The sequence below is a fragment of the Pezoporus wallicus genome, unplaced genomic scaffold (genome assembly GCF_028554395.1).
Source record: "Pezoporus wallicus isolate ANWC-B61680 ecotype Strahan unplaced genomic scaffold, APGP_CSIRO_Pwel_v1 scaffold_2584, whole genome shotgun sequence".
Taxonomy (NCBI): domain Eukaryota; kingdom Metazoa; phylum Chordata; class Aves; order Psittaciformes; family Psittacidae; genus Pezoporus; species Pezoporus wallicus.
In genome coordinates, this window is record NW_026642851.1 from 1,818,474 (window position 1) to 1,834,270 (window position 15,797).

Consider the following 15,797-nt stretch of genomic DNA (forward strand, 5'->3'; position numbering starts at 1 on the left):
GCCCCTATCCTTCACTGTTCTGCATACTGACTCATAGTCGGATCCTGTTTCCTCTGAATTTTAATTTTAGAGCCAAGTATTACAAAGATTAAATGAGCCATGTTTTCAGTCTCAGCTGGGAGGAACAATGAACTTTTGATATTACCACATGAAGTTAAAAAGGATTCAATCCATATTTCCTATGTATTTGTCTCCTGTAATGTAAAAAACAAATTAGAAGAAAATATGGAAAAAAAATAACTTCTAATTAAACTTCTATTTTAAACAAACACTTTAAGCAACATTATGCATGAGTGTATTATTTATACATGTACTATTTATACACAGTAGAAAGAGAATCACATCTGTAAACTCATGAGGGAGATCACCTACATGGTAAATTATGGAACCACACAAAGTAGTGTAAATATCACATCCCCTCTTGCCCACTGCCTAATAGTTCACTGTCCTTAGAAAATAAGACTCAAAATACCTCATATACTAATTTTTGTATGCTGAAAACCTAGAATACCCAGTATGTAATGCATCTGAAGTCTGGTAACTCTTGACTATTTAGGAGTGGTTTTGACACATTAGACTGTAATGAAATAATGTTTTCATACAGACAAACAAGATTAGGTAGGATGTAAAAATGCAAAAACTTATTGATTTTTTATTCTCATGCCAGACCACTCACAGGCTATTGTAATTTTCAAGGCTTGCATCATAAGTCAAAATGAAGTTCCTCAATGATACCTGAAGCTGTTACATGATAGACGAATAAAAGCCTCAGAGCAATGACAAAGTTTAAAGCAAATGTTTCCAGAAGAGAAATACACAAGGAATGTTTTATTTTCCCACAGTTTACCACTTTAAAGTGAGACATTTCCAAAGCAAAAGTAAATATTTAGAAGCATTCAATCTATGACTGATGTCAGTTCTAGGGAAAGAATTGCAGTTGTAAAATGGAATACTCCATTGACAACAATTACAGCTTTTACAAACTAAACTAAACCAAAAGCCATGTCACGTTCCATGACCTGAAGAATACCATGCTACGTATAATCATGTTTAACTTGTAACTAAAATAAGCCATAGATTATAAGTTTATAGAGATGAACATTTGTCTCTTAGAAAACCATAAAGCAGAGGCAGTTATTAAAACGCTAAGCACGAATTAGATCTTTACACCTAGAATAACTTTAAATGCAAGAACTATCATAATGTGAAGTGTTTAGATATGAAAAAGAGTCGTAAGGTTGTCATTCACTGACCAGAAAATCAGGCACTGTACCACAATATGCACACTTCAACGAAGTGGCTAATTACGTATTTCACATCACTCTGGCTCACCAAATTAAGCCCATGCATTTAAGACGTGATTAATTAGACTCAAGGGCCAAAAGTACTATAATGGAGAATTGTAAGTTCTATCAGCAGTAATATTTTTAAGAAGCTGGTCATGTTTCTGGATATGAGACAAATGAGGGTTTTGAAGCCTTTAAACCTCATTGTGATATTCCCCTTAATTATTAAAGCCAGCAACTGCAAAATAAACCCAGCAAATCTATGATGCTGTACCACAAGCAGTCACTGTACTAAATCTCAGGCCATTACTGATTATTTCTGATGTCCACAAAAAGAAGAGAAGAGAGAACATCACAGAAAAGCAAGGCATAAACTGACCTTGATATTCAGATACACATAGCAGCATTACCAGCTGTGAAATATTCTCTTTGGTGGTTAAAATAAACAGAAACAGAGTTAAAAATATTGTTAGTATTTGACTCTATCATGGATTTAAAAAGATCTAAAAGAATCTGCAGAAGTTGAAAATTAAACTACAGTAATGGTGGCTAAGAAAAGAAGTCTACTGAAATTGGCAGCAACTCCTACATCTCCTGCAATGCAGTTATGATTTAATGTTTTTAAAGCACACCTGATATATGGCTTTCTGAGTATTTCCAGCTTTTATTAAATGAGGATCTGCAGACCTATGCCTCTTGTAAAAACAAAAAAGTTTTTTACCAACTATGAGAACCAGAAACATTATTATAAGAACTGATAAAACATATTTCCATTTTGAACAGAACTTTTGTATTAGAAAAATGTACAAAGGCACCAACTCTGTGAAACAGAACTGAAGTTCTACAGTGTAGATTTTTAGTGACAAGAGTGGATGCTTTCACCTGAAAATACCTCAGGCATTAAGTGCTCAGTTAAAAATAATTAGCATGGATTCCTTAAACTGAAGAAAAATCAAGTAAGAATACAGCAGACTCATCCTAAGAAATAAAGAATAATGGGTTTGAGGCAACAGGATTCACAACTTTATCTTCTAACCTTTCCTAAAATACAGTTTGGTCAGTAAAAGTGCACAGTAAATTTCATTGTATTTGGGGGATTTTACAGTTGGATTTTAAAAATGGTTTTCCTCTGAGCTTTAAGCACAAAGCTTCTTGGTACTTTAGAAAATAGATTTATCTAATTTATTTCAAGATGTCTTCAATCACCTACTCTGGCTGCTCCTATTAGGCTAATGGTCATATAACTAATCCAAAATGCTAACAGTGGTGTGAACCTGTAAGCAGGCAGTCTTATTTAGTTACAGCAATGTGAGCTGGAATTTGTCAGGTTTTCACAAACAAGATCAAGCTCTCTTAAAGGACAGCAGCCTCAGATGCAGAAGTCACTGACTGGACATAAGGAATTCACAACCTATGAGCTTCCATTACACTTCTGCATAATTATTTGAAATTTAAGAGTCATAAAGACTCTGAATCATTCAATAATTTAAGTTGGAATAACTGGGTTGGAAGATCCTCTGGTCCATCCCAAGCCACCCACTTTAAAGCAGGCTAACTTTATCATGTCCTTGATCACTTATAAATCTCTCTCATGATGGGATGCAGCCTGCTCCAATGTTTGAGAAACCTCATAGTATATTTTTCTTTCACGTGTGTGAAAATATCTAGTCAGAATTTCCCTTGCTGCAGTTTCACTGCCTGTTATCTTGTCCATCTACCAAGATGGTTCATAAAAAACAGTGCCCACACTGCAACATCAACTGCAGAACCAGGGCCCGTCCGGCATCAATCCTACCTGACTGGCATTATCAAGAAGAATACCTTTATGCCTTTCCACTCTACCCCCTAGAGTCCTGTGACACACAATCATAACACAGTTCAGGTTGAAGGAACCTTTAAACATCATCTAGCCCAAACCCCCTGCAATGAGCAGCAACATCTTCAACTAGATCATAGAAACATAGAATAATTAGGGTTGGAAAGGACCTTAAGATCATCAAGTTCCAACCCCCCTGACATGGGTGGGGACACCTTACGCTAAATCATGTCACCCAAGGCCTTGTCCAACCTGGCCTTGAACACTGCCAGGGATGGAGCTGGAAACTTCCCTGGGCAACCCATTCCAGTGCCTCACCACCCTAACAGGAAAGAATTTCCTCCTTATATCCAATCTAAACTTCCCCTGTTTAATTTTGAACCCGTTACCCCTTGTCCTATCACTACAGTCCCTAATGAAGAGTCCCTCCCCAGCATTCTTGTAAGTCCCCTTCAGATATTGGATGGCTGCTATGAGGTCTCCATGCAGCCTTCTCTTCTCCAGCCCCCTCTTCTCCAGCCCCAACTTTCTCAGCCTATCTTCATACAGGAGTTGCTCCAGTCCCCTGATCATCCTCGTGGCCCTCCTCTGGACTTGTTCCAACAGTTCCATGTCCTTTTTATGTTGAGGACACCAGAACTGCACACAATACCCCAGGTGAGGTCTCATGAGAGCAGAGTACAGGGGCAGGATCACCTCCTTTGCCCTGCTGGTCACGCTCCTTGTGATGCAGCCCAGGATACGGTTGGCTTTCTGGGCTGTGAGCGCACACTGAAGCCGCCCCATGTTCATTTTCTCATCAAGCAACACCCCCAAGTCCTTCTCTTTAGGGCTGCTCTGAATCTCTTCTCTGCCCAACCTGTAGCTGTGCCTGGGATTGCTCCGACCCAGGTGTAGGACCCTGAACTTGGCATGGTTAAACTTCATGAGGCTGGCATCAACCCACCTCACAAGCATGTCGAGGTCCCTCTGGATGGCATTCCTTCCCTCCAGTGTATCAACTGAACCACACAGCTTGGTGTCATCGGCAAACTTGCTGAGGGTGCACTCAATCCCACTGTCCAGGTTATTCAGAGCCCTGTTCAACCTGACCTTGAATGTCACCAGGGATAGGGAAACTACCACTTCCCTGGGCAACCTGCTCTGGTGTTTCACCTGCCTCATTGTTACAAAATTTCTTCCTTATATCCAGGAAAATCTACCCTCTTTTAGTTAAAAGTCATTACCCTGTGGCCTATCACAACAAGCCCTGCTAAAAAACTTGCCCCGATTTCTCTTCTAATCCCCTTTAAGTACTTAGCCCTCTTCTGGACCTGCTCCAACAGATCTATGTCTTTCTGTACTGTGGACTCGAGAGCTGCATGCAGTACTCCAGGTGGGGTCGCACAAGAGCAGAGGGGCAATTGAAATTTGTATGCTCCCCTCCATTCGGCAGCCTGTAGTAAGACACCAACCACAAGGTTCCCTTTCTTGCTTTGGTCTCTACTTCCTACCCATAAGCTTTCAACCTGCCTGAGGCTATTCTTCAGAGGCATACTCAAGACTTTCCTTTAATGGCAGTGGTACACAATCAGCAAAGTAATAGCTGAAGTGCCTCAGTCGACTCTCCATAGCATTTTGGATACAAGGCCTTGGAAAGCTATGCTACTATCAACACTAAATGGATACTGAATCAGACGATTAGGAAGTCATGTAAAAAACCCACACACCAATATCAATGCACTTAGATTAATTATTCCCACAGAAATCCATTGCAGCCTAGGGCCTCACTGACACATTAGCTTTATTCAAGAGTACTTCAAAATTAGCCAAGGGTTTCAATATTTTGGCATCTCTCCAGGTTCTGCTCCTTACATTGCTCTCCTCCTATGACAGCAGGTAGAGAATCTATTCCATCTCTTTCAGACAGCCTGACAGTATCCGAACACAATGCTTGTGTAAAAGGTTTCCTTCAAAACATGATGATCATTTAATTAGCATTAACTATAGCACCACGCAATTCTTATGGGAATGGCCAGCTCAAACCCATTCGTATATGCTTTAACATACCTCAGTGCAAGTGAAGTACATACGGCAGCTCTGTTCAGAAGGTGCAAGTGCTACCTAGGAATGTTTCTAAAACCTGACTGCATTTTGAGGTGACATCTGCCTTCCTTCACCCTTGCTGCCATCCATGGGAATGAAATCCAGGAAGAAAGTACAGATGGGCTACAAGTAAACTGCTAAATTCAGACCATGTCCTTAATCTGGATTATCAGGTGATCCAGATACTAGGCTAGCTGGACCATCCTCACAGCACAGGCCAGGAGTAGCTAAATGCTTTTAGAGCACCTCTGCTGTGGCTTGGTGAGTTATCCTGCAAGGATGAATGGTGGCGGCTACTGCTGCCCAGCTGTCACAATGTTCTATCACATTAACCAAGGTGCACCAAAACTGGGTGGGAGCTTCCACAACATAACATTATGTACTTTGTAAGAGTGAAAAAAAAATAGCTAAATAAACATGTGTGATGATATTTTAGTTACAGGGGTAGGAGTTTATGTTTAGATGAAGTGATTCAAAACCTGTCAAGTTGTTCCTTGTTCCAGGAAAGAAAAAGGACTCCTAATGAAATCCAGCTCTACTGAAACTTATTAATTCATGTTACAGTTAATTTAAAAAAAAACAACTCTAGATACCTAGCAAAATGGCTTATAATTCAGCCAAAATCTTTTAAATGAAGATTTCTCTCTATATTTCATATGCAAACTGTCCAAATGCGAAAATATTTTGAGGAATAACTTGCCATAAAGTTCAGATTAGCAAGATCTCAGGACATAGGGGCTATGTTTATGCCAGTAAATTAAGCAGTGCCAGGGAATGCTCCCAAGCACTAGTAATTGATCATCTACACCATTAAATCTGAAATGCTCTCTGGAACAGTTTAGCCCAAATTAACTAATTTCTACCAAATAATACTCAGACACAGTCCAGGAGTTAGCAAACCTAGGAGTTAGCTTGGATGTTTCCAATGGACAACTTGGATATGGCCACTCTGCTCTGAAAGGTAAGAAAGTTCAACAGGATGAGCCCTGATCCCTCAGTGCCAGCTGGCCTCAGCACCAAAGAACAGTCCGAGGAACAGTTCATGTACTACAACAGCCACAGCCAAGGAACACAAACCAGTGAAGCAGTGATGAATGGAGTCTTACCTCACCACTGCTAAACGGGTCACAGTACTTGTGAGTAATTTTTCAGTGTTCAGCAAGCTACTCCTGGTAGTGTCACAGCACAATTACTAGCATTTGTTCTTTGCAAGAGACCAGAAAGAAAACAGCTGACCTTACGGACTCTTTAGTATAACCACAGAGGAATAAACAGGAGAAATTTACACTATTTTGGCACATGGCATGACATATTTAGTTTCTCCTGGGTCCATGATTCAGGTTTATCAAAGAAGCAGAAAGTGCACCAAGCACACATAGCTTCTTCAGCAGCCCTTTCGAAGTCCCAGCTCAGCCATCAGCACTGCAGAGCAAAGGGCTTTTCTTTCTTCTTTTTCTCTCCTTGGCACTTGGATTCAAGGAAAAAAAAAAAACAAAACCCAAGAAGAAAAAAAAGACAACATAAAAATGGACTGTGCTATCTTTTACTTTTGGGTCCTTTCTCATAACCCAGGATTCAGAAGAACTACAAATCTCTCCTGCCTCTTCCACAATGTGGATCTGCAGTATGGAGAATGCCTGCGAATGTTTAAAGGATACAGCTGTTTCACAGCATAAAAACATAGGCAGGGAAAGTAAGACGGAGCAGGAGAAAATCTGTACACGTATGTGCACTGGAAGAAGAGAAGATGAATAGGGGAAGGAATCACAAAAATAAAGTGATGCTGTTCACTGTCACTGTGAGCAAACAGCATTCCCACAGTGCTATACTACTGCTGGCTAGATCCCGCGGATGATTTCATCTGTCCTCTATACTGTCTTAGTGCTTGCAAAGACATGACTGTATAAATGACCTTTCCAGATGTTGTGATGTTAAACAAAACTAACAGCAGGAATGTAAGTACTGTTTTCTGAGACAGCATATTTTCCATAAGAAAATCAGCTCAAGATGGGGTGTCAACTGAAGAAAGCATAAATGCTCTATCAAGTTGGTGTTAATTAGGAAGTGAGTATTTTCACTTTTCACTCTTTAATTGCTCCTTGTATCACAGTTATGTAACAGAAAAGTAAAGACTTGATTTCTGTCTGAAAGACTGCATTGGCAGTACAGTAAGAGATTAAGAAATTAAGCTGTGAACTGGAAGCTGAGACAAAACTCTGCTTTGAACTAAAACTGTCCAGGTAAGAAAAACAAAAAAAAATGGTAGTAAATGATTCTTTACTGGAACAGAGAATAGTTCATAGTGGAAAGCCCCAGGGTTTAACAGTTATAATTCTATTGTTGAAACCTACTCTTCAATGCTCTAGAAGACTAATTAAACATGGCAAAATTTGCGACTTATTTATAATCTTTATTAAGATGGGAAGAGTTTGACACATTTCAGCAAAACTTAATTAAACAAAACCTGGTAAACTCATCAGTTTAGAATTAATGCCTTTCATTACTTTCAAGGTGGTGCAAATCATGAGAAACCAAACAGGTTTTGCACAGGTTCTGTGTGGTTCTCTAAGAACTCAAAAACAGCCTCAGAAAGCACCATGAGAGCATCCGTTCAGTGCCTAGCAACCGTTTGGAAAGCTGAGAAAATGCTTAGTCACATTCATAGAACAGGATACGGAAGGAGGACATGGAATTTAAAATTCGTCTCTCCAGTAAAACACTGAATTTGGTTAACTTCTTTAAAAGAAACCTTTCAGAGGAAAGCAGTAATAATAAAAGCATATACGCAGCTTACGAAGGACTGGGATTTTCTGATGACTCTCTCTCATGAAAGACCCTCTTTACTTATCAACACAGTAAGTCTTCCCAGGACCATGTCCTCCTTTCTTGGGACCAAGCCTCTCCCAGAGCTGCATGGGCACAAATCTTTGTATCTGGTAAGGCAGAGAAGTGCAGTCCCCACTGAAAGCTCCTGTATTTGTCCTAGGAGTGACAGAGACTAGGTAGAGATGGTAAAAGGACAAAGTTTTCTCTGTAAAAGAACTAGATGTTCTCTCTTGTGGGCGTGTTCAAGAAAAAATAGAATTCCCTAAACACATACAACTCTCTAAGTGAGCTTTCTCTGGGAAAGACATCCCCTAGCACCCCTTCATTATGGTTAAGAAGACGGAGAAAGAGTGGGAGCACAGAGGCTTAACATCACTCAAACAACTCAAAAACTGCAGATCTGCTACTCAGCACCACAGGAGGTTCTAATGAGCTCATGGGGAGACTACAAGCAAAATAACATAGGAGAAGCTCTATGACAGATTAGGATTCCCACTGTCAAGCTGCCTCCTTATCCTATTGCTTATGACTGTAGCCACCACTCACAAGTTTCAAGTTGATGGATTACATCTCAAATGGGATCAGAAGAAGAATAGAACATTTAGAGATATTAGTCTGGTGCTGCCCTCTGACTGATCCATTAATCTTAGAGCAGGGGCAAGACTCAACAATACTGAAAAAGAACACCCATTTCACAGGAAAATCCCTCCTGTAAACAATCAAATTCCACAATCCACTAATATATTAGTAAATTAAATTGTTAAGCAAATCATAAAGAAGACTTGACATTTTCAGCAATTGAAATAGCATTCACAGTCATATTTGCCAAATTAGAGTCACGAGGACACTAATTCTCATCCTTAAAAAACAGAAGCCAGCTGGGATTATGAAAGAATTCCCTGATTTTCCCTTGTCACATAGGCTACCACAGTACATATGGCGGGTGCTGATTACTTTCCTATAAAATATCATAAGAAAGAATAATTGAATTTATTATAAGTGGAGAAGACAAATTGATTGGGTCAGTGATCTTCTATTATGGTATGATGACTCTTTTGAATAGTCCAATACTTCAAACAATCGATAAAATAATCATAGATGCCTCTATTTGCTCGTTTTCCTCCCTCACCATAACAGTTCAAAAGGTAAAAGCCATGTCATTTTCACAACTTCTTTGCTGCATCAGCTACAGACAGTCTGGATATATTTTTCTGGCAGAAGCACTGCAAAAATCTATTCCAGGTCAACGACTTCCTTTGTCAGGATCATTCAAAGTGTTGAGAAGGCTCAAAAGAGAAAAATAAATCACTAAGTATTGGTACTTCAGCTTTCAGCTCCCTGAAGAGGTATTGACTGCATTTATTGCAAAGAATTAAGAAGTAGCTTTAATGTTGTTCTGTTCATGAATGTCCTCTCTTTGTACCTGATCTCACGTAATAAACCCTATTACAAAATCTTGCATTCACTTTGACTATATTAAGGGCAAAACGATTGTCTATATGTAATGCTGTGGGTTATATATGTGAAGCAATGTTAGTGAGATGCACATAAATCTCTGTGTGTACAGGACACCCGGCAGAAGAAAGGTGCACAGAAATGCTATAATCACAAAGAGAACTATGCTTATTAAAGCAGTTCTATTAAATCCATTAAACTGACACTATTAATTAGCAGATGTGTTAGCATGTATGTGATTTCTCTCATGAGAGAAAGATTCATGAAGTTGCCTTGCCTTGAATTAGGCTAGGTGTGTGACTGAACATTGCCTATACACTTGAAGTTCAGCCGGGTCCCCCGCTGCAGGAACTGCATAAGGTATTTATATAGCAACAACGTTTTCCACTGCTCCTGCCTCCCTCAGTGACATGGATCATTAATGGCAGCTGCCTGGGGAATGGCACACTCAAACATCAGTAGCATCACTCCCTGCACCGCCAAGAGGCAGGAGCTGACGGCTGGGGGCAAGCAAGGAAGATCCTCTTATGCTGTCCCTAAGGTTCTAGAGCAGTTCAGGTGCAGAGGTGAGCACTGCCTGCCAAAGAGGGTGGAAATGAGGGATTTCTCCATCCCATCCCCAACAAATGTGTAAGTGGGAAAGAGGATCTGTCAGAAGACAACTGTTGTCTGCACAAAACAAGCAGCAGGCAGGGCTGTTTTGTCATGTAGCACAAGGAAAACAGCCAGCAAAATAAAAAAGTCATTTTCTCTCACAGCTAAATGCATCAGTATTTTACAAGCAAATGTTTAAACGTACAACAAAGCCAAAATGTCAAGCATCCTGAAATCTCTATCTCCAAAGTACAGCTTTCTGGAAGCACTTCTGATTTGGAGTAGCTAAAACCAATACAGTTCATCAGCGCCAGCAGAGCAATGCTGATGAAACTCAACATTTGCTGGGACAACTCACCAGCTGAGACAACACAAGAGTCCAGGACCTGACCAGAAGCCAGGCAAGAGCCTATGTCACACAATGAAGTGTGTGACTTCTCATGAAGTCTTGCTCCCAGCCTACCACACCCCAGGAAAAAAAAAACATGCATTTCTCAGCTGGCCTGTGTAAAGCAGAAGAGTATTTCTGAGGGTTTTTTCTATAAAATTTTAAGTGAAATAAAACTAAGGGGAGTTGCACTGAATTCTACCCATTCCTTTCATCTAATTACGACACACACATTAGTAAGATGCTGCTAACCACACAGTATGCCAGTGTGTATATAGATTCTTATATATCTGTTTTATTCAGTAATATTTTATATTAAAATTCCTATTTTAATTTTTTAAATTTTATTTTTAATTTAGTATTATTTTATGAGTTTTTTAATCTAGTTGTGACACTAACACACTGAGTCATTTATCCAGTGGAAGCTCAGTATCTTAAGCTGAATGCAGAAACTCCCGTATCTCTCCAGCAATCCCAGTGCACAGGATACGTAGTACACTTGACAATATGAGCTCAACAACAATGAAGAAATACTTCTTACAGTTCAGACAAACCGGTCTAGATTGCAACCAGTCTGACTGTAATTTGCTTCCCAAGAAAAGATTCTGGGAGCATTCTGTGTGAAAATTGTTTTATATTTCTTCCTTCCTCTAAACCCATTAGTTTTCCATGGAAACATATGCTATTCTGTAACTTATGCAATAATAATTACACAAGCTAAGCTGATTATAAATATATATAATCGCATATTTATCTCAGTGCTTTCTTTTGGCTAAAACATCAAACACAAAATACACATAGCATTTTAGGCTTGGATTTTATGTTCTAAGATCCCAACTGAAAGAAATCTAATAAAATATATACTATTTTTTATAGTTAACTCAGTAGGAATACTTACAGCATGTGAGAGTCTTTGCAGAAATAGTACTGATGAAACTAAAATTGCAAATGTTACACAAAAATACATTAACCTGTAATTACGCTACAATTTCTGATAACATTTTTCCTAAATAACCTCTTTCAAATCAGACCTTGATCAACCACCCCAAGATTCTCTGCAGAATCCACATTCCAACATTATTCTTTAATGTCATGCGAGAACAGCTATGGAATTAGAGTGGAAATGTGCATGCCAGCATATAGTACCACCACCTGAGGGGGACTGCATATACAACCACCAGTAGCTTAGTTATGGTTCACAAGAAGTCAGCTCATTAATTAAAGAATTCAGCTGTATTTCCTAGAGAGAACTTTGAGAGAGAACCCAAGGGTGACTACAGAATAGCTGTTACTTTGCAATATGCAAACGATATTTATGGATTTATTTTGCAGAGTTAAATCTTTACTGAAATTAATAAGCTATTAAACAGAAAAGCTATGTGACTGCACAGGTTTTTAAATAGCAAACCAGTTCATTTCTAGGGAAATACTGTTCTTATTAATTTACAAACGTTTTACAGACTTTATTTATGTAAGTAAGTTCAGAATTTTGTTTGCACTGTATGTCACTTTTTCTAGCTTATTCTTTATTGTGTAGATTTTTTCTGTGATGACTTTCAGCGAACCACAGCACAGGAACAGAGAGAAACCCAGAGATGGTGCAGGTACTTGGGGAGCTGAGTGAATTAATGCTACTCTCCTCAACTTGGTAGCTGTTAACACTTCTGCATCCAGTACTCTCCTCTCCTGTGTGCCGAGGTGGCATCTGTGAAAACCAGAGTGTTCATGACCTTACCCCTCCAAACCTGGGGCAGTAACACAGCCAGTCTCTCCACTGAGAGAGTAGGGAGGAGATCAGTGGCAGCAGTTTCCATCTGATTAACACCCATGACCTTCACCATTCTAGCTACTACAAACAGTCTGAGGTCCATGCAGATCCTGACCAGTGAAGAGTCATCTTCTGTGTGCAATGTCAGGTTGTTCCATTGGTCATATTTTAAGAATCTAAGTCAAAACAAAAGTCTGTAATACCACAGCTCATTCCAGTCTTGGAATAAAAGGAGGGAAGACACAGAGAGGCCAAAAAAGCTGACTCTGCTTGGTTGTACTGATACTCCTGTGAAAAAGGCCAGGTAATCTTAAGTACTCAATCACATCTTTTTTTCCTCTAAGATACTCACCTGACTTTCCCTTTGGTGTTTCTAAGAACAGTTGCAGCAAAATTTTGTGTAACACCAACCAGGCTGATTCCATCCACTTCCACAATTTGGTCATTCACTTGGATCCTTTACAGGGAAAACACAAGTATATAAATAAATGTGTGAATTGTTGGTGAATTTTCAGCAAAACTCAGCACAGAGAGATCATTTTAGTTTATTTTAAACAAAGACTTTAAACAAAAAGTCAGTCATAAAACATTTGAGGTAAATATGAAAAATTCATCCTTCCTTGCACAAGTACATCTCATAAATCCAGCTTCAAAGTTACCATTACAATTAAAAGCATCAATCATCCAATCACTTCCCTTGTATATAAAAACAGCAATACAAACTCTTAAATTTGTCATATGACTTAAATTAAATGAGATAGTTGAATGGTTCTTCTATCATTCTTTCCTAAGCCAGTCTTGAAAACAGAATAAGACATAGCTCTGGTATTTCATGCTAATAGCAAAAAAATGCAGCATTTAACTAAAACAACCTGCTCATCTGTGGAGAAAAGAGTGTCTGCATCAGACTTAATTGTGACATACTCTGTTCAAATATTTCATCTAACTTGCTCCAAAAAGATAAATTCCCAGTATAAATGTTATCTTGCTGCAACCAATAAAAATAAGACCTTCTACAGTTTTAATGAGGATTCCCTCTGAAACCAAACACCTATTGACAGTCAATATGCTGTCTGGTGCTGGAAAAGTTAAGCAGAATAAAAAACATGTTGCTTTTATCTGAAGCAAGCACTGCTGCAAAATCCCTAGAGCAGGCACTGGACTCATTTGGATTACAAATACTTGGAAAGAGGACTGCGATACTAAAATGTCCTCTAGAAATGCACAAACTCCTATCATTTCAAAAATCCTTTAAAAAAAAAACCAAACCCAAACCAAACACATTCAAAATTAATCAAAGGGAGCAACTTTCAAGTACTTACATGAATGCTACTGATCCAAACTATACAGTTTACAAAGGGTTCAAGAAATAGTTACAGGAAAATCCCATTTAAATTATTCAAATATACCTAAACCAAGTAATTTAATATCATAGGACATCACAGTGATAAGACTTTCTTTCAAAGAACAACTGAGGCTTCAAAAGGGGGCAGAAGCATTCTGACTTAGAGCACCAATTTCTTTGTCAAGTCTGAGGCAGGCAACTCTTCACAGTTCTATATGTGTTCAAGCAGTATCTGCAGTTCTTTGGACTCCATTGATGAGTAAGATATACAAGCTTTATTCTTTGGCAGCCTCATACCACAGAATTTCACTGTATTCTGGGCAGGATCTCCCTTCTATATATGAGAAACCTTGAAAACATTGTCTTTGTGACAGCCCATAAACTCTTATCTCGAAAACCAAATCAGGCATTTTGATCTCAAAATCTTGTTTCAGTTTTCACTGAACCATTTCATAAATACACCAACCATACTAATATCTGCTGTATGTCAATACTGTAAAAAATTATTACACTTTTTCTACTTTAGCAAACATGAGGTGCAGTCAGATGGATGCAGGAGTTCCAAGAAGAGAAGTTTAAGAAGTTGGTGCCCACTGAGTGGGAAGATGTCACCCTCTTGGCTGAAAACTAAATGGTGGCAGAACAACTGATTCCTTTCTTATGGCTATATAAGTATAGCTACAACACTTTATAGTGTTCTAGCGGTGTTCACACAGATTCATAGTTATAGTATTTCAGGTGATGAAACCTCATGTTAGGGAACTGTTGCCTGCAACTTTGTAGGTGGCTCTATCTCGATCTGCTGCAATTCAGTCTGATTCCATCTGTTTTTCAAGCATATTTTGTATCTTCTTCTTTCTTGTTTGTACACCTCCTAAATAAATTTCCAACTATTTTTTATGGCCACTGTTATCCAAACCTCCTATCTTTCTATACATACATATATTTAATTATATATAAACATACAAACATATCAAGAACCACATAATGAACTTAATTTTTATTCATATTATATAATCACATGTAACTTAAAAAACAGGTTTCCTGCATGCTGCCATACATATTCTGCACTGCCCAAACTAAAACACTCCCACAGCCATATTCTCCTGCTTCCTTCCTCTTCCTTGGGAATCCCCTCTCTAGCCCCATTCCAACCACACCTCTATAAGGCTGTAGCCTAGCACAAATCCTCCAGACAAGCCACCCCAGGCACCTTCTAGATCACCATATTCTCACAGCCATGTTCTGTGGAGAACCTGCCCTGCAGAGTCCCCTCCATTAGGAGCTCGAGGCTTCCTCCGACTCTCAAATCTGATTTCAAATATAAACAAAAAACTGGCTGAGGATGGCAAAGCCTGAATTACAGATGTTTAACTGCTTTTGCCATTAATTAAATTGGTCATTCCGACAATTATTTTCTAATGCTCATAACAAATCTTTGCCTATGTGAAGCAGCACTCCAATGAGGTAGCAACTACAGAAGTGAACCAACTGAAGTTACTTGGATAATTACTGCTCTGTATGATGAACTGAAAATTTAACCTAGAGTATTTTTCAAGTTAAGAACTGAAAACTGTTTTGAAGTGATGAACTGTTTTGAACTGTTTCAGAACTGTTGTTCTCAATGTTATCAAAATACTTTAAAATGTGAATGACTCATCACCAGAATAATTTGAAAGAAACAGCTATGAATTCATCCAGTTAAAGATTTTATTTTTCATCTTTAGTCTAATTATTTATTTCATATTTTATACACTATTAATAATCTCTCTTATTATTTATCAACACGCTTGCCTTTGGATTCATCTCAAAGCACCCTCCTCCCTGGTTAAATACTGCCACACAATGCCTTTTGATAGGACAACTAAACACTACCTGTTTGCTTGTAGCAACATGAATCAAGCCAGTGGTGCTTAATCACTGAGAAACCTCTTTGTACAGATTTTGGGAGGCATGTACTTTATATCATGATTTGATGGGTCTTTCAGTAAAAGATGGGTGTTATCCTACAGACAGTGTAATGTTTTAAACTGTAGTTTCAGAAGAGCCTGTTTGAAGATTGCTATGTGGTTACTCAGAATATCTGATGCAACTGCTGAAATAAAACTGTGTTTTCTGTTAGGAGACTTTGCTTTGCTATCAATGTTAATGATTAACTAGGCTTTTCACAAAGATGAGGTTAACAGGACCCTTTACAGTTGATGCACTTTATTAGAGAAGCAGCTGCTCCTGAC

At 38.7% G+C, this 15,797-nt stretch overlaps 1 protein-coding gene across 4 annotated transcripts in view; it reads right to left on the reverse strand.

Annotated features, from left to right (window-relative positions):
• The window catches only part of PPP1R9A (protein phosphatase 1 regulatory subunit 9A), a 133,861-nt gene that overhangs the window by 43,933 nt on the left and 74,131 nt on the right, over positions 1-15,797 (reverse strand). For all 4 annotated transcript variants that reach the window (XM_057432586.1, XM_057432585.1, XM_057432584.1 and 1 more), the window contains exon 4: positions 12,571-12,675. In XM_057432586.1, the coding sequence (XP_057288569.1) occupies positions 12,571-12,675 (105 nt within the window). The remainder of the gene's footprint in view (positions 1-12,570; positions 12,676-15,797) is intronic.